The sequence below is a fragment of the Anas acuta genome, chromosome 5 (assembly GCF_963932015.1).
Source record: "Anas acuta chromosome 5, bAnaAcu1.1, whole genome shotgun sequence".
NCBI lineage: Eukaryota > Metazoa > Chordata > Aves > Anseriformes > Anatidae > Anas > Anas acuta.
In genome coordinates, this window is record NC_088983.1 from 63,198,101 (window position 1) to 63,216,809 (window position 18,709).

Genomic DNA, 18,709 nt, shown 5'->3' on the forward strand with positions numbered 1-18,709 from the left:
TGGGTATGAAGTCTACAACTGTTAGATTGTTCTAAAAATATAAACTGTACTTTCAACCATCCCAATTTAAATACTTCTCAAAACTTAATTTGAAACTTGTCATCATACATTAATAAAGAATAGTATTAAATCTATTTATACATTGGTTCATAGAACTCTAATAATTAGAGTAAAATATTTGAACAAATGTAGGCACTTGAATAACTTGAGTGACTGCAATTAAATATGAGTCTGTCAGAATAGAACTACGTTGTAACAACAGATCTTCTGTAGTAACCAAAAATATAATTTTAATGCAAGTATTGAGATCTGCTAAAAGTGAAACATTATAGAAGTAGAAAGTCATCTTTCTACTATTTGGCCTTTTGTATAAGCTACTTCTAAACACAATGTAAATTTATTTCCAGACTTCCATTCACCCCCAGATGAAAATGAAGATCCTTACAATCTTGATGATGCTCCAGACAATTTGGATTATGTTATCAAGATAAAAGGTGGCATTCCCTTTGTTTATGATAACAAAGAAATGATGGAACTCAATGAGCCTCGGAGTTTGCCATATCCTGACCTGGAGACCTACACTCTTGACTTGAGCCATGTTCTTGCTCTAATTGCAGATGGTCCAACGTATGTTTTTCCTTTTCTTTCTTCCCTGCCCCTTCAGGCTGCTAGTTACCTTAGTATTTCTCACTTCTATGACATTTAATTCGTCTAAGTATTCATTCTACAGTCATGCTTGTTTTGCCTCACTAGCATTAGCACATCACAAAAAGACTTAATAAATGAAATCCAGCTGTAAGTTCTTTTCTTTTTATTTCTTTGCATCAGCCATGGCAGAATGAGCAGCAGTTAACAGAAAAGTAAGACATCAGTCAAACATTCCCATTCAGGTCAAATCTGACCTAAACTTCTTGAGGCATGGGAACTGAAACTTGAAACTTGAACCTCACCTTTTTTATTTTGGCCTGTGCTGAATTTGAAGTTTTGAACAGTTGTCTGGAATTCCTTAATGTCTGCTCTGCTCTTGCTGCATGGAAAGAAACTTTGTGTATGTACAATACACATAACAGCTCAGCAATATAAATACTCAGTCAGGTTTGTTCCAGATGTGAATTAACTGTTCATGTGTTGCAAAACTGATCTGTGTGTGCATAATCAAAATAGGTCTCACTTCCCAAAACCATCAAGCTTCCAGGGAATCTCCAAAAAACAGAAATATAACAACTTCAGCGTTGTCACTGGTACACTGCAAAGTCCCTGCCCTGTGAATAGGGAAAATGTGTGTATCTAGTTTTTAAAGTTTATTTCCCAGGTGAATACTGGAAACATCAGTGTCCTATAGCTTCAACACCAGGAAAGGAAAAGAATCCATCCCAGGATGGAACAAAGCAGGAACCTGGACTGTTCTTCCAAACTATTTGCCCTGCCTGCCAGCACTGCACTCGTAGTCCTCCTGACTTTGAGATCAAGTTGTGGTGACAATGTGTTGAGTTAGTCACACCTGTTGTATGTTTTCCTACTAGAGTTTGTGTATGACACCTGCAGCTTAATCTGCCTGCCTTTTGCTGGCAAAGTAGCTGGCCTGAACAGATCTGTCCCATTCCCTAACCACTTATTCAAGAGCAAAAGCCTGTGCTCCTGCTGTTAGTGTCAGTGTTCCTGCTCCAGATCAAAGTTAGCTTGAGTGTGCTGCTTTACAGTATGCTCTAGGTAAATGCATTTCCAGTTTTATTCAGTGTGTTATATTCCAAGAGAGACAGATATTGGGAAGATTAAAGGAAAATGAGGACAAACTTGAAACCAAACTAACATACTGAAGACCCTTCTTTTTACAGCATTTGTTAACAGTCTACGTAAAGGAAGCCAGAAGAAGGAGGGGCCTTTGTAGGGCATGTTAGAAAACTCAGCAGCTTTGTGAATGCAGCAGCAATCCTTTGCTCCTTTTGTTTCTTCAGATTAAGCATTTGCAAGCTGACTCACTCTCCCTGATAACTATACACAAACCAAGAGGAAAATTTTTTTTCAGTAAACCTGTTGCATAAGATTTTCATACGCTATTGTTTCCTTGTTTGCAACCTGTTGCATAAGATTTTCATACGCTATTGTTTCCTTGTTTGCAACAAGTGCTTTCCTATCTGTCATTTTTGTCTGTCATGCATGGGCCTTCTTGGAGATCAAGAACCCATTGTTCTTTAACCTTTGCTCTTCTTGAACTGGTGAAATCTCACCCCTACTCTTCAGACTTCCATTCTTTTGAATTACAGTATAACCCAACAAAGATAGCCTGCAGCAGGCAAACTGGTCTTGAGCGGTATCTGATACAATGAGACTGTATTTGAATCAGACTTTCAAATTTGTTATGGGATTTGTGTTCCTTGGAGAGATTGTTAATAAAGAAGTAGGAAAAAAAAGAAGGCTGAGTATTACATTAATAGTGCCATAAAAATATTGTAGATTTGATAAGAATTGACAGACAGTGAAGAGAACAAACATATGATTTATTAAAAAGAGAATGAAAACCATAACAGAAGATGAAAGTGAAGCTGGAGGAGTAGGCAAGCAGGAACAACAAAGCATGACTTTTCTAAGAAGAGCGCGCAAAAGTATTTTGGGAAAAAAAAGAAACTAATATATGTACACAATAGATGTGTTTCTAAGGCAAAAAAAATGAAGTTATATTGGACCTTATGTTGGCTCACATTGAAAAGCAAGTAAGGGGGAAAGCACAGGGGGAAAAAGTCTTTATTTTCATAGTAAAGTTTTGATTATAGGTTGTTTCTGTTATATATAAGGTGATCTGCTCTATGGGATTTTTCAATTCCAGAATAGTAGCAATTGATATCACATTTCATTTTAAGTTTTTGTTTTCTCTGATCATATTGTTACTAAAAGAACTTGGTTTAGGCATGGATAGAGCAATAAAATATTTGGACAACGTGAAGCACCTAACAGTATGGTTACGTATAGTTCTGTTTCGTTAGAGTTTTCACAAGTAACTTTGGTCTGAAATAATACTGGATATTGACTAATGTATGTGTTAACCTCTAGGAAACAAAGTACGGATTTGCCCTTTATTTCATTTTAAAAAATATCTGTTTTTACTGTGAAACCTTTGAAGGTCTTTCTGAACTTGCAATACAAACAGTTCTAAGTTACAGGTAATTTTTTGTGTGTGTTTTCTTTTACAGAAAGACATACTGTCATCGTCGGCTTAACTTTTTAGAATCCAAATTTAGCTTGCATGAGATGTTAAATGAAATGTCTGAATTTAAAGAACTAAAGAGCAATCCCCATCGAGACTTCTATAATGTGAGAAAGGTAAGTGTGGGAAGGATTAAAGGCATGACATTATTTTCAGCAGGAGTTCCAACAATTTTGCTTTTTTTGGTATGAGGTGTAGATGATATGCATGAAGTTGTGTGTGAATATTATTCAACTGAATTATGTTATTTTCAGAATATTATTTTTTTCTACATGTTAACACTCAGGAACATTAACCTGAATGCAAGTGTGTTAAGGGGATTATGCTAAACTCCTCTATTTACTTTTTCAGAATCAAAGGGGTTTAACTGTATGTAGATTGCTTTAAAGGAGTGACACAGTCAATCAAATTAAGCTCACTTGGATTATGAATAAAAGCATCCATGTGGAGGCTTAATTGAGTTTAGTTAATTCGCTTAAAAGATAGCTCAACTGCATTTTCCTGCTTTTGTGTAGGTAAGTCATAATAAACTGCAGTATGAACAGCTGTATATATTCCGGGTAAAAAAATTCACTTCAAATTGAAATTGCATATGTTTAAATGCATGTCAAAAGATCTATGGAAACTGAACTCATGTTTCATACTGCCATCGGTATCTGGTTTTAAAAAATTAAAGCCTGCACAATATTACAAAAAAAAAAACAACACCATACTTATTAGAGTTATATTCTTAGCTGCATCTGATATGCACTGGGATTTAATTAGGAGACAGGTTAGGGGAATCGTAGGAGCTTGTTTCATTTCCTACCACATACTCAAGGGAGCTGCATTCTTTTAAAAGCATGGAATCAACAGTGTTATGTTGCTTAGTTCGCTTCCCTTTCTTCAATTTTAAAGGATGTTACTGGAGAGAAAATGCTTCAGTTTCATAAGTGAGATTTCTTCACAAAGCAGTAATCATTGCTGGTGTTTTTAACCGTTTCAGGTCTATTTTGCATTGTTTCCGTACACAATTGAAAGAGGTAGTCCTTACTTTATAACTTTGAAATTTAGATCAACAATCTGATCCTTCTTGTTATGTTTTGGTTTGCCAGTACATCAAAAAGTCAGTTAGGCTTTTCTCTATAGTGTCCAATGTGCTGGCAGCTGAATGTTTGCTACTGTTGTGGTAATAAACTGTCAAGCACAAAATCTGCTAAGCAAAAGTGTTTGATGAATGTATCTCTGTCTCTCACATGGCCAGAAGCAGATGGACTGTTAGATAAGTTCTAATGAATTTCACATTTTTATCTGTTATGAGTGTGGATGGGAGGATCTGTTAGCTAATTCACTCAAGTGGCCAAGATTCAAATCTGAACTTGTTGGCAGTTATCTTGCATAACCCTAGCCAAGATAATTACTCCATGCTACATTCAGATAAAACACTTGCCTAGCTGATAGAGGTGTTAATAATAAAACATATGGTGACTGAGAGATGCAATGGACAGGTGTGGATCAGATAAATCCCTTGGCAATCAGTCTGAGTAGAGAGAAGCCTTACTTGCTCAGTTCAACTTTTAAAAGCAACTGTTCAATGTCTCTGAGCATGTAATTATTTTCTAATTATCTACTAGTAAATAAGCCAGTCTACAAATGAATTAATGTTGTTCAGAAGCACAAAATATGCATCAGTCAACACTCAAATTCAAGAGAGAAGGAACAAGCTTGCTCTTCTCTGTCAGACTTGACCTACTACTAGATATTGCTTAAAAAAATCTTGCAGCACAGAGTTAATCTTGCTTAAACCCTTATGGATATTTTTATAAAGCACTCTCTGTGGCAAGTAAACTGCATTGTAGACAGTTACTGTAAGCCCACAAGTAATCGTTTTATCGTGCTAGTCTAAGTGATGTTTGGATCCATAACTCACCAGAAGTGCTTCTTTAATAATAACAGCATCAACAGTGAAATTTATAATAGGAAACAGGCGCTACTAGGGCCTATATTTTCAGGATGTCTCTCTTTTAGTCAGTGCTTAACAATACAAACTGCCCGTTTGCAAGAAATAAGATTCACCTCCTGACAGAGTTGTTACTCAAGTTGTTGATTACATCTATCAGACACTAGTATGGAAATACTGGTACAATCTGTTTGCTAATGTAACTGATGGAAAATAACAAAATTAAAGCAATCATGAATATAGTAGCAAGGTCTGTCAATGGCACGTATCACTGTATTTAGAAAGGAACAGGAGAAAGCTCGTCAGCATTATTTACTGACATGACAATTGGAGTTTATTGTTCTATTCCCTGCCCTTTTCTTTTCCTGGTTTAGTGGGAGTTATCCAGAGAGCTTATCAATATAATAAATCCCAAGATAAGATTTCCATTAAGTAAGGGAAGTGTATGTATATATCTGAGGTATTGGACTTGACCAGAATGCAAACAGGGAGATGTTTTGCACTGCTCAAGCTGGAATTGGAAAATAACCCTATAATAATGACACAAACATTTCACTACACAGATGAGAGTCCAAAGGTGGTAAGATAGTGTGACTGACTCCACTTGGCTCACCACAGGAGGTGGACAGCTGTCTGTGTAGGAGAAGGCTAACATTACACAAGACTTCTGAGTCTGCCATTAGCAAGGCTCTCCCACGTTCTCCGGCCAATGCATAGCAAAATGCAGTCACAGTGACTGCTACATAACTCCTGTTTGGCTGCATCGGGGATGAAATATAGTAGCAAGTTTAGCTCCACAGCACACCGCTGAGTTCTAGCCTTTGTGTACTAGGGTATCTTGTTTTCATAAGCAAGGATGCGAGGTTTTTGAGCTGGGCTTCATACAGACCATTTGTCCAACAGCCTCAGATATTTGAGGGCTGGTGGTTCAGCCTTTCAGCTGGAATATGCCTTCAATGTAAAGGAAGTATGTTGAATATTCTTTTACTTTATTAAGATGTTGCTAATTGCAGGAGGAATTTACTGTGCTTTTTTGGTATTGGAGTGGTTTCTCTTAATAGGAACTTTGGTTTGTCTGTATTGTTCTTTTTAGGGGAGAGGTTGTTTGCCTTTACCTTTAAAAGAAAAAAAAAAGGAAAACATTTGATTACCTAATATTTATTTGCTGCCTTTATGAAGTGTATCTATGTACTGCATTGATAGGTGTCCTTCACTGCAAATAGCTTTGATATAGTCTTCTAAAGATGAAAAATGGATGGCCTAGTTCTCCTTCCATATGCTTTCTCTTTTCAGCCATTATTTCAGTGTGTCAGTCAACCAGACCTGAGGATATGACACGTTGCCCTAGAGCAGAAAATTTTGTGTCTTCTGCCTTTCATTGTCTATTACAGAACTACAAGTAAAGAATTAAGCTTAATGAAGAAGGTTATTGCTTCCTCTTTGAAAAGCTAATGCAGTGTAAATATATTGGTGAGCAGGGAATCTGTCAGTGCAACATGGAATGATATCCTGTCAATCGGGTGTTGAGGCTGCAGGGAATTCCCTGGGAAGTCCACGAAGCTCATAGTTATTGGGGCAGAAGCATGCACAAGTTGAAGTGCACATATGCAGAACACCAGGTAGTTTACAGTTGTGATGTTGTTAATCTATGCACTGAAATCTATCCATGAAATTAATGCGACTTGATGTTTTGTGGAGGTTTGAGAGAGTGGGAGCAGAGGGAAGCAATGCAGGAAGAGGAGGGAGGCAGAGCAGTTTAGGGAAGTGGGTGTCTCTGAGGTGTGGTTGGAGGGCAAAGGGAACTCCACACTGCCAGCTGTACACAGATGTAACCAACTTGACTGGGAAGTACAAATGTTTCATTCGCAAAGTGTGCAGACAGAATGACATGGGTGCTCAGGTCAACAAGGAAAGGGCTGGTCTGAAATGAGAAGGTGCAGAGGAAGACAGGATGGCTCCATTACTTGGAGAATTGCTGAGGGAAGGGAATTCGACCATCCATTGATGAAAGAAAACTGATGTCTGCGACTGCTTGGACGATGAAGTTAAAAGAAGTAAGGAAAGCTTTGGGTTAACCATTATCTTCATTTGGTTAAAAAAAAAAAGTTCACAGAAGGCATATGTGTTCCAAGATAGGCATTTGGCAGTCATTTTTTTTCTTCTTTTCATTGAAGGTTAATGTGACCTTGCATAAAATGCTTCCTCTTGAGGGAGAGGAGAAAAAGAACTGCAGTCAGAGAGCTTGGCTAAGGGTGTGCAGCTGAGTGTTTTTTATTTTTTCACTAAGGGAAAATTGGGATGGAGTGGCAGTGTAACAAATCTGGACATGCAGGTAGAATGCACGCAAGTAGAAGCAAATAAACCTTGTGCTAGGGGATTGTTACTCATGTCCCAGAAAAGACTTAGCTTAGTTAATGTATGAAGAATAGGATAGTACCAGCTTAAGAATGGGACCAGTTTTGTTTTTAGGATGAAGGAGAAGGCAAGGGGGCCATTTGTCACTCTTATTTAAAGTGAATAGGTTCCATTTTTTTTAGTAGTTGCCTTTCATAGTAAATAACAATGAGTTTGGCAACAATTCCCTAACATGATAATGTTTCAAATACAAGTTTTAAAAAATTCCTAACCAGAGCAGACCATATAAGCTATATATATTTAAGCTATGGCTAAAGGTTCTATGACTAGCTGCTTCATTTGGATGGGATTGCACCCTGAATTGTGAAAATGCACAATAGCATACAGACTAATATATTACATGCTAGGCAAGGTCAACGCTCAAGTCATTAAAACCTTTCAAAAAAATTAAGTAGCTCCTAAAATGCAGAACGAAGAAAAAGCTGTGTGTTACTCCATTAAATTTTTGTTGATATAAAGTTCCTGGATGTGTAAACGTTAGAATGTACTGGATAGTTAAAGTAGCCAAAGTACTGCATCTTCTCTGATAAAAGCATTCTCTGGTAGAAACTCTCACTCTCGGGCAATAAATATATTTCGAGAAAGGGAGGGAGAGAAAGAAAAGAAGGCAGGTCTTGGTTCTCAGGGAATAAGCCGGATGTGGTTAGCTTAGCTCTAGAGCTGTGTGTGATACGGGTATGGGGACTGGTGAGGATTTGACAGGAACTTGCAAATTGCAGAGGCACACTTGAGAAAATTATTTCTCAAAGAGAAGCAGGACTTTAAAAAAAACAACGCAGTTACTGTTCTGTCATCTGATCCTTGCATACAAGCAACCAAAATAAACAAAATGTCTCCTTGCTTTCCCTTACAACAGTAGCTGAGTCATGTTGATTTAAAGGAAGAGGAAGTGTTGAAGGGACAGGAATTTCAGTAGCTGAGCCACCACTGAAACTACCACGTTCTGAAACTAAATAAACTGTACTTGTAAAGGTTGCCTGTAACTAGTATTGTATGCTTATATATTGCTTTCTCATGAATGTTTAGAGCTTATGTATCTGTTAACTGTTATTTAATTCTCCCATATAAGTTAACCCAACCTGCTAGTACATAGAATTTCATTGGTACAGGACCAGGTTGTAGTAAACAATGTTTTTCTAAAACAGAAAACAATCCCTAACTTAAGTAAATATTTATAAAATGCACTTGGGTTCAAATGTTGATACAAGTACTCCAGGGAACATAATAATATGTTAAGCAGAGCTGGTTTTACTATTTTACACACAGTAGTGCTTCCTGTGCATTAGTAGTGTACCTGCACTTGTGTACTCTGAGGCAGGACTGGTTCTTGCTTCTCTTCATTCAGCTGTAGTGTCTAGCACATGAAACTGACAGGTCTTACAAGACCAGCTTACAGAAGGGTTCTGCAGGAGTAGGAAGCAACATATAGTCAGTTTGTAACGCATGTTTCAAGATTATATATAACACGGACAGGATGGTTCAGGTGATAAGTCTAAAAGAGCACCTCAGAGTTCCTCTATCCTATATATTTGGTAGGAGATGGTTTGGAATCATAGTAAGTAACATTTTACCATAAAGTGTTATGTGTTGTATGTAACTGGTGCACAACACACGTGTTAGAAACAGTGAAAGCTGGGACTGTTTCTACCACACGTCCTTGCTGTTGCAGCCCTCCGTGTCCAGCTAGTTCCTGGGCTGGAGGCTAACATGAAGCTTAGCAGGCAGCCCGTAGCACTGCTGAGCTAAAACTGCTTCTGCTAGGATCCGGCACTCTGGATTGGAGAGCAGTTTCAGAGTCTGTCAAACAGTTCGCAGGGCTTTTGTGCTTATCTTTTTGTCAACTGTGAAAGCTACTCAGGACAGTGTCTTATGGGTTATTTGCGTGTGTGTGTTTTGTTGGTTTTGCTTTTAAATTGATAGTAATTTGTTGCTAGAGGCATTTCATTATTTTGGCTAGGCTATTTTGCATTTAGGCTATTCTGTTGTTCAGTCAGGATGAATTACTCAAGGAATTTCACAGCATATCTACCTATAGGTGCTGCTTCACACACACAAGATACTTCTGTGCTTTTAAATTCCCCATTATCCCTGCTGAAGCCTATTCCTTCCTTTCAGGTACTTAGTCCTCATGAAGTTATCAGCATTACTTGCCTTTTCATAAAAGTAGAAGTTGGGGAATATACCTGATTTTATTTCTTCTATTCTTTATCTGTGTAGTTAAAAATACTGAACCCTTGGCTGCAAGGGGACTGTGTTATTCATTGCACATACCTGCTGGAGGCAGAAATTACACATACTTGAAATGGAAAACTTAAACCAACAAGCTCCCAGACCTCACCAGTTGTTTCTTTGGATTGTGATCTATCTAATACAGACTGCTCAAATAGCAGTGCAAAGAAAAATATCAGTGGAAGCTGGTTTGTTCTTGTCTTTTTTTTTTTTTTTTTAAATAGGCACTCCAGAAAAAAATGGAGGACTGCTCTCAGTCCTTCTGTGAAGCTTGCACTTCCCTCAGTGTGTGAACAGTTCTGAAGAAACTGAAAGACCTGTCAGTATTATGAGTTGCTGTATTGCGATTAAGCTTGAAAAAAGTGACAAAAATCTCTCATATGCATGGGACCTGAAATGTTTCATGTGGTTGAAAAACAAAAATGACTTATGCTTTTGGAAGTGGCTGAGAATTCCAGGTCCTTTCAGTCAGAGAAGATAGTTATAAACTATGGTTTGTACCTAGAACAATATCATTGATTCATGGATGAAATCTGTTAAAGGATACTAAAGGATCAGAACATTCTTTAAGGAAGCCTTGTTTTTTTTTCTGAATCCAAATTCTGTGATTGGCATTTGTAATGTATCTTGTTGAAATATTTCTTTATAAAAAGTGAACTATTAACTGATGGTTACTTTATTTTATTGATAGCTCTGATGATTGAATAATCCTCCCCAAACCAAACTGTCAGGGTTCTGAAACATTTTGACTTGCTGAGGCACTAATCCATTCATTGCTTAAGGAATATTTTAGAAGGCTTTAGTCATTGTTGTCACTGACATACATCAATTAACAAAGTAAGTTTATATATAAATATAACAAGCATGAATGACCTTATTTTGATTTCAGGTTGATACTCATATCCATGCTGCTGCTTGCATGAACCAGAAACACTTACTGAGGTTTATAAAGCATACATATCAAACAGAGCCAGACAGGATTGTTGCAGAGAAAAAAGGCAAGAAGATGACCTTAAAGCAAGTCTTTGAAAGCCTTCACATGGACCCTTATGACCTCACTGTAGACTCTTTAGATGTCCATGCAGTAAGTAAGATACCAAAATAAGAGAGAAAAAACTATGTTTACTAAGTGTGAAATTCTGTTTTCTGCATTTTTTTCATAACATTAAATCAGAATTTAAACTCATGCATTACTTCACATATTTGAACTAAGCACAGTTCTTTTCTGTGCATTTCGTTTCTAGGCAGTTTTATTTATAAACAATTTGTGTACTTAAAACCAAGATTATTTGTGTGTTTTTTTTTTGTTTGTTTTTTTTCCTTCTATAGGGTCGTCAAACATTTCATAGATTTGACAAATTCAATTCTAAGTACAATCCAGTTGGTGCCAGTGAGCTGAGGGACTTGTATTTGAAAACTGAGAACTACATTGGAGGTGAATATTTTGCTCGCATGGTCAAGGTAAATAATTTTTGTGTTTTTTCCAGCTGTAGAGAAATAATGGTTAGTAAAAGATTTGTGATAACTGTATCTAGAGTTAGCACTGTGGTTAAGTGATTCTCAAGTATTAAGCTTGCTCTACCAATTTATCAGAAAGGCCTCTGCTAAGTTGGCCACTGCTGCTTCCTGAACAATTGTTTGAGCTCTAAACTGTGTATAAGTTCAAAGCAGGGTTGTGTGCAGTTTCAAACTAATGGGGAGCTGCCAAGACTCAAATCACTGGCTTAATATTTTGTTAGGATGTAGTTGGCTGGTGCTAGTTGCTAGGGAAGGGAAGACATAAGAAAGCACCTCTACAGAAATCTGTATCTGCACACATATGCACAGGCTTCAGATTTGCTTCTTACAACAGAAGAATTAGTTGTATTCATTAACTAAATATCAATGATTTTTAGATATATACAAGTACTTGTCTAAAATTAATAGCCTTAAAATTACTTACTACCATGAGTTCTAGGTCAGATTCATTAATGCTCTGCTTATTTTACGCAGTCATTTATGATGGTATAAAGTATTACTGTTCTGATTTACCAGTTCTGGACATACATGTATGTCTTGCAAAAATATTTGGAATAGTTGCACAAAAATTTTGTCCTCTAAATCTAGGTGTTATAGTTAGTTACACTCAAATGGCATTCTGGTAGAATATTTAAATACCTAAAATAAAGTAAAAAAAAAAACAAACAACAACAAAACAAACAATGAATTAACAGACAAGCAATTCCCTTTAAGGAGTAACAGTACAAAGCTATGCCTGAGGGAAATACAGTGATGAATATACTACTAGCTGTTAATGATCTTCAGTGTCCATACTAAAGCAAATCTATTTATTGTTCAATAGGAAGTAGCCCGTGAACTAGAAGAAAGTAAATACCAGTATACGGAACCCCGATTATCCATTTATGGACGGTCTCCTGATGAATGGCTGAACTTGGCAAAATGGTTCATTAAACATAAAGTTTATTCCCCAAATATGCGCTGGATAATTCAGGTTCCCAGAATCTAGTAAGTAATCATGAGTTCTTGGTAATCATAAGAGTTTGAAATCATCCTAATGAATTTGTTTTAATTTCTGATATATTTTTTTAAATGGCTTATGAGCTGTTCTGTAGCTCTATTTATGAGCAACAGCCTGGGAAATTTATTCTTGACCATTGCTGCAAATCTCCTGACAGTCTGGGGGTGGAGGAGAAGATGGGGTTTAAATGTACTCTTATGAAGCTATTCAAAACAACTGTGAAATACTTTAAAGCCTGAAGATACTAAAAACAAAAATCACAACTGGATGAAATTAAGTTGCATTCACAGGCAAGGTAAAATGCAATTCAGTAATGAAAATAAATCAACTCTTGAATTCCGTAAGGGAGCAGAAATTGCTCTGCAAGACCATTATCATCAAACTTCCTCAAGATTAGTGACTAAATGACAGTGAACTTGGAAATGCAACCCGCATTGTTATGATTTGCAAGCTTAAATCAGTATTAGTACTGCTAAGTTTTTAAGCATCCTTTGGGACTTCAGGTCCTTTATTAAATGTGTATTTAAAACTGTGTATTGTAACTAGTACAGTCTCCCATGATGAGTTTGCCAGCCTTAATGGCTGAGCTTTGTGTTTTGAAATTGCATAGTTGGAATATGAGTAGAGAAAGAGCTGTCGTAGTCTCATGTATCTCCCAGAGTGTATATCTCACTAAGGAGAAAGTTCTCTCCTTTCACAGAATCACAGAATCATCTAGGTTGATCCTCCAAGGTCACCAAGTCCAACCTCTGACGTAACACTAAGAAGTCCTCCACTAAACCATATCCCTAAGCTCTACATCTAAACGTCTTTAAAAGACCTCCAGGGATGGTGGTGACTCCACCACTTCCCTGGGCAACCCATCCCAATGCCTCACAACCCTTTCGGTAAAGAAGTTCTTCCTAACATCCAACCTAAACCTGCCCTGGCGCAACTTTAGCCCGTTCCCCCTAGTCCTGTCACCAGGCACGTGGGAGAACAGACCAACCCCCACCTCGCTACAGCCTCTTTAAGGTACCTGTAGAGAGCAATAAGGTCACCCCTGAGCCTCCTTTTCTCCAGGCTGAACAACCCCAGCTCCCTCAGCCGCTCCTTGTAGCACTTGTTCTCCAGACCTCTCACCAGCGCTTCCATTAAGTCATGCATTTAATGACTCACTGAAGTACTGCCTCTCTTTTGTGAAAGCCTCACTAAACCGTAACATTTTACTTTCATTTAGAGTAGTTAAAACTAGAGAACAGACTGTCATGAGGGGTGATTCCTTATCTCTCCTTTTAGTATTTGTATTGCTGTAAAGGAAAGGGTCATTGTTCTTGAGACGACATTTACCACTGCTTACTTGCACTATTTTTGGAGCACTCAGGAACTTCTGCAGAGTCTGGATGAAGCAGAATGCCAGGCAGTGCAGGAAACAAAGCACAGAAGCAATCCCTGCCCTGGCATTAAACTTTGGATTTCTCAATCCTGGTAAAACTGAAGCCTTAGAATATAAACAGAAATGAAAGGAAATGTGAAAACTGATGAAAAACAGAAGATGATTAAAGAATAGTCACAACTTTGTGTATTTTTTCCCCTTCAGTGATATATTTAGGACAAAAAATATTCTGCCTAGTTTTGGGAAGATGTTAGAGAACATTTTTGTACCTTTGTTTGAAGCAACAATCAATCCCAAAGACCACAAAGAACTGCACCTTTTCCTCAAATATGTAAGTATGCTCGGATATTCTGTCTTACATGAAGTGGAGCCTCTCCTATTCAACACAGCAGTTGCCAGACACTAGAAGAACCTTTCTCCTATGTAGAATACTTATTTCTGTTTTAAAACAGCTCAACAGCTATTTATTTGTACTACCAGTAGTCCTCTCTATAATGAAGGACCAAAAAATGTTCACATGCTCTTGTGCAGAGGGAACCTACTAATCTGGTACATGAAGGAGCTTACCTCCTTTTTGGAGGTCAGTCTCAGAGGCGACTGAAGGGAAACAATGTGTAGATCCTGATGGGGCTCAGGAAAGATCTGGTTGACCTCATTAAGAGAGACATCTGTGAATGTATCTCAGATCAGAACTCAAGCTTTCCTGGGAGCTTCTGGCCTACAGCTGCTGTTCAAATAACAAAGCAGATGAGTTCAAAGGGTTATAATCTCTATGAGATTTTTTTTTCTTTTCCCCTCGACCCATACTGTTGTGCCTTGTTAAGATGGAGCACTTCTGAACACTGTAGCATCAGTGGCAGGACTCATCTTCCTGCTTAACAGGAGGAATGTGCCATGTTCATGCTTGTTCTTTATTTGTGCTTCTGCAAACCCTGCATCACAGTAGAACTAGTTTCTGGAATGAGCGTTGCTGTTTGGGTAACATTTCAAAGAAAATATGCTATTGCTGTTGTCTGCATGGTGTGGTAGAAGGGCAGAACAGCATAACTGCTCGCATAAGGAGGGAAACTAGATGCTTTGTGCAAACAAGTCCTGAAACAAGAGTAAGTAACATCAAAGTTTACTTCTTGAAAGCACTAATTCCTGTGAATCTCATCTCCTACAGGTGACTGGCTTTGATAGTGTTGATGATGAATCCAAACATAGTGGCCATATGTTTTCTGACAAAAGCCTTAACCCTGACCTCTGGACCAGTGAGAAGAATCCCCCATATAGCTATTATTTGTATTACATGTATGTCAACATCATGTTGCTGAACAACCTTAGGAAGTAAGTAGTCATTTGCTCTCTTATGAGTTTCTAGAAAGAAAAAAACAGTTAGAATCTTGGTCTCGATTGAAGTCTGTGTCTAAATCATACATCTTTGGTAGCAAAGCTTATCTCAAACAATTTTAAAGAGTCCAAGAGGAGTACATGATTTATTCTGAAAATGTTAACTGTAGACTTAACTTAAATGAAATACTCAGAAATTGTAAAGGCATCAGGTTAATATCTTCATTTGACATTTGTGTATAAATTCTTTAAATCTGAATATACTTAAAACAAAAAAGAAAGAAATAAAAGAAACCCCACAAAACTGACTTGTTGGCCTTTGCACAGATTCACAGTGGATTTCCAAACCTAACATACTTGTTGGTAGCTTGTTATCTCCTGGTAATTTTAGAGACACAAAGTTGTGAAATGCTAGTTTAAGGGCTGCTGCTGTTACTGAAAACAGAGGAAGCCATAATTATAAACCACACATCTGGCTAATTAACTTAAACGTCCTTACAGATTCATTCAGTTTTATCACTTTTGATACCAACGCCTAAGCAAGTAATGCAGGGATGTATGATTCTGAGTATGAAATCATGACTGTGAAAGCAAATTTTGTCACTGGCTCAGTTAAGCCTGAAATTCAACTTGAGGTTATGTTCCTGAATTTATAGCTGATCTACACAACTGACTCAAATTGAGGCACAGGGAGGTCATCCATTGATATTACAGTATCATCACTTACCCTGCAAGGATTTGGTTCATTATTATTTATAAAATGTTGGGGAATTTTCTTATAGGAGGTACATAAACTGTCATTTTAACAAGTCTTATTTGAGTTTACAATCAAAATGTTATTTGTCCTCTCCTCTTCCCCTCTCCCGCTGCTACCTTAAGCATTTCTTTCTCTACCGCCCTATATAATCAAATCTCATAATAAAAACATCCACCTTAGATTGCTTTGTACTTTTAACAGAAAGGCCTAGTTGTTAGATACCTGCTGAGTTGTGTCTTGTTCATTACAGAACTAAAACCAAAGTCATCCCTTCCTCCTGACTTTCTCTGAATCCTCTGTAGTGTACACTTTTTGTCTTTTCAAAAACAGAGATTCTGTCAGAACTTACGCATTTCTTTTTAACCTCAAGATCATTTCAGCTACCATTTGAAAATCTCCCTAGGTAATCATAAAATCATCTTTATAGCTAGGTGAGACAATGAAACAATTCATCAACAAGTCAGTAAAACTGTTCACCCCCCTGAACCCAGTAAGTATTTTAGACATCACAGCCAGTCCATTGCAAGCCTGTTTTACACTTTTTGTAATACTATCTACATCAGCAAAGTTAGATTCCATCCTCAGATCCTTTTTCAAGAGAAGCATTACTGACCATCTATCCTCAAATTGCTATATTCTTCAGCAGTCCTCGTTGAAATTCTGTTTTGAACACCCCAAAGACTTGGGGTATGTGTCTGCACTGTATAAACAGGGTCCATTATAACTTAAAACAGAGCATCATTTTTAAATATTGATGATACAAATAAAATGGTTCTAGAAATTATAGTGTGAAGTCTAGCATAACTAAAATTCCCAGACCAACTGTTCACCCAGTAGTTAAGCTACATGAGATGTAACTGGGGAAGGAGAGAAGGAACACACATACATCAGGTCGTGGAAGAGACTTGAATAGAGGGACCTTCCCTATTTGACAGCAGCAAAATAGGCTGATGTGTTGGCCTGATGGGATGTCGTGCCAAGCTGTATGAGAATGCATATATTAAAATTTTATTTAAAACACCACATTAATGATAATTATATACATAACAGATAGATAATAATGCATTTCTTGTTAGTGGAACTTGGTTTTAATCTCCTCAGGGAAAGAGGCATGTGTACTTTTCTGTTTCGACCTCACTGTGGAGAAGCTGGGTCTATCACGCACCTTGTATCAGCCTTTCTGACAGCAGACAACATTTCTCATGGATTGCTCTTGAAGAAGGTATTGCTTGCTTGCTCATCTAAATTAATCACTATCTGCTTAGACTTCAGTCACTGGTTCAAATTGCAGTCACCAAGTTAACTTATCTGGACAGTCCCAAATTAATATTCTTAGCATGACATAAGTTACTCTTCACTTTGATCATAAGAGAATAAGCTCAGCAGAGCTTCCTACTTCTTGTTTAAGCTATAAAAATAGATATTTTACCACATGAATATTTTAAAGCTCTGTCTTTATAGGAAAGATCTGAAAGAATTGTTCTTATATGTCAAGGGCTTGGTGACGCCTACTTCTGGTTACTCTAAGCAGAACTTTAGTTATAGTGGAAAAAAACTACTTTAGGTTGTTACTACTCCTCGTTTTTAGATCTTAGAATTATTTAAGAAAAGCTCTAGTATTTTTCTGCACAGGAACAAAGCTCATTTTCCCTTACTAACATCCCTGTGCTTCAACATTCATAAGGTTTTGATTATTTATATCTAGAGTAATTGGGATCATTTGATCATGAAATTTAACATAGCAGTATAACATGGCAATATTGTACATACAGCTTGACTGCTGTGGCTAGGACAGACATTTCTGGCATATCCGTAAATACCCATCATACAACTCCTCATCCCCAGGCCACTGTTTTGTAATTAAAACAATTTGTCAGTAGGTGGCAGACATGAAACATGAGTGTTGTAATTCTTCTGAAAACTTTCTCATAAATCGAATTTTCTGGTTAGTGTTAGAAAACTCTCTCTGTATTTTACAATGTATCCAGGAATAAAGAATAGTTTTGTCTAAAACCATGTCTGACATCCTCTGAACCACTGATTCCTAAAATGAGACACAGATATAGTAGTACTAAGGCTGTACATGACCCAGAGTATTCTTCTCTTCACTCTCCTGCTCAGCCTGGGGGGAAAACCTGGCAGAACAGATAGATAATAATAATGAAGGTGCTTGTTAGATTCACTGGTTGCTTGAGCCAGAAATAGTAATAAATAAAGATGAGGTGAGCACAGATTATTTATAGTATGTGCACAGCAACATGTAATGTCTAATAAATCACAATTATTTTTGCTTCTCAAATTGGACTGCAGTTTTGAAAATAATGAATGGCTTAGCAGTTTTGATATATGTGGTGTTATTTGTGACTTCAAGCTTGTGGGGCAGGTACGTTGTTAGTATCAAATGCAGCACCCTTAATAGTCATATACACTTTCTAATTATTTTTAAATACAAGGCTGCAGGTTTTTTTTTTTTTGAGGAACATAAATTATTTTTATAAAGATCGGTAACAATTTACAATTCAGATTCTTAAGTATTTTCAGAGTTTAGTGTCAACATAAATGTTTTGATCTTCATCTTCCCACTGTAATATTGTTTCCATTTTCCCTAATGGAGATATTTTTTTTCCCCACTGTCCCATAATACCACTCAATGTTGACTGTTTTTGTTTGTTTTTGTAGAGTCCTGTCCTCCAGTATCTTTATTATCTTGCACAAATACCCATTGCCATGTCTCCACTTAGTAACAACAGCCTGTTCCTGGAGTACTCAAAAAATCCACTACGGGAATTTCTACATAAGGGACTTCATGTCTCTCTCTCTACAGATGATCCTATGCAGTTTCATTATACAAAGGTAAGAATTGCAAAAATCACTTGTCTTCAAATTTGGCAACAGTGTACCTCATAGGCCCAGAATGACCTGAAAGCTGTTTTATACCATTG

At 37.2% G+C, this 18,709-nt stretch overlaps 1 protein-coding gene across 5 annotated transcripts in view; it reads left to right on the forward strand.

The window, feature by feature from the left end:
• AMPD3 (adenosine monophosphate deaminase 3) overlaps window positions 1-18,709 on the forward strand; it is a 33,543-nt gene that overhangs the window by 9,121 nt on the left and 5,713 nt on the right. For all 5 annotated transcript variants that reach the window (XM_068685297.1, XM_068685299.1, XM_068685295.1 and 2 more), the window contains 9 exons: window positions 408-627; window positions 3,189-3,318; window positions 10,675-10,869; window positions 11,115-11,246; window positions 12,127-12,290; window positions 13,883-14,009; window positions 14,844-15,007; window positions 16,869-16,989; window positions 18,447-18,620. In XM_068685297.1, coding sequence (XP_068541398.1) covers window positions 408-627; window positions 3,189-3,318; window positions 10,675-10,869; window positions 11,115-11,246; window positions 12,127-12,290; window positions 13,883-14,009; window positions 14,844-15,007; window positions 16,869-16,989; window positions 18,447-18,620 — 1,427 coding nt within the window. The remainder of the gene's footprint in view (window positions 1-407; window positions 628-3,188; window positions 3,319-10,674; window positions 10,870-11,114; window positions 11,247-12,126; window positions 12,291-13,882; window positions 14,010-14,843; window positions 15,008-16,868; window positions 16,990-18,446; window positions 18,621-18,709) is intronic.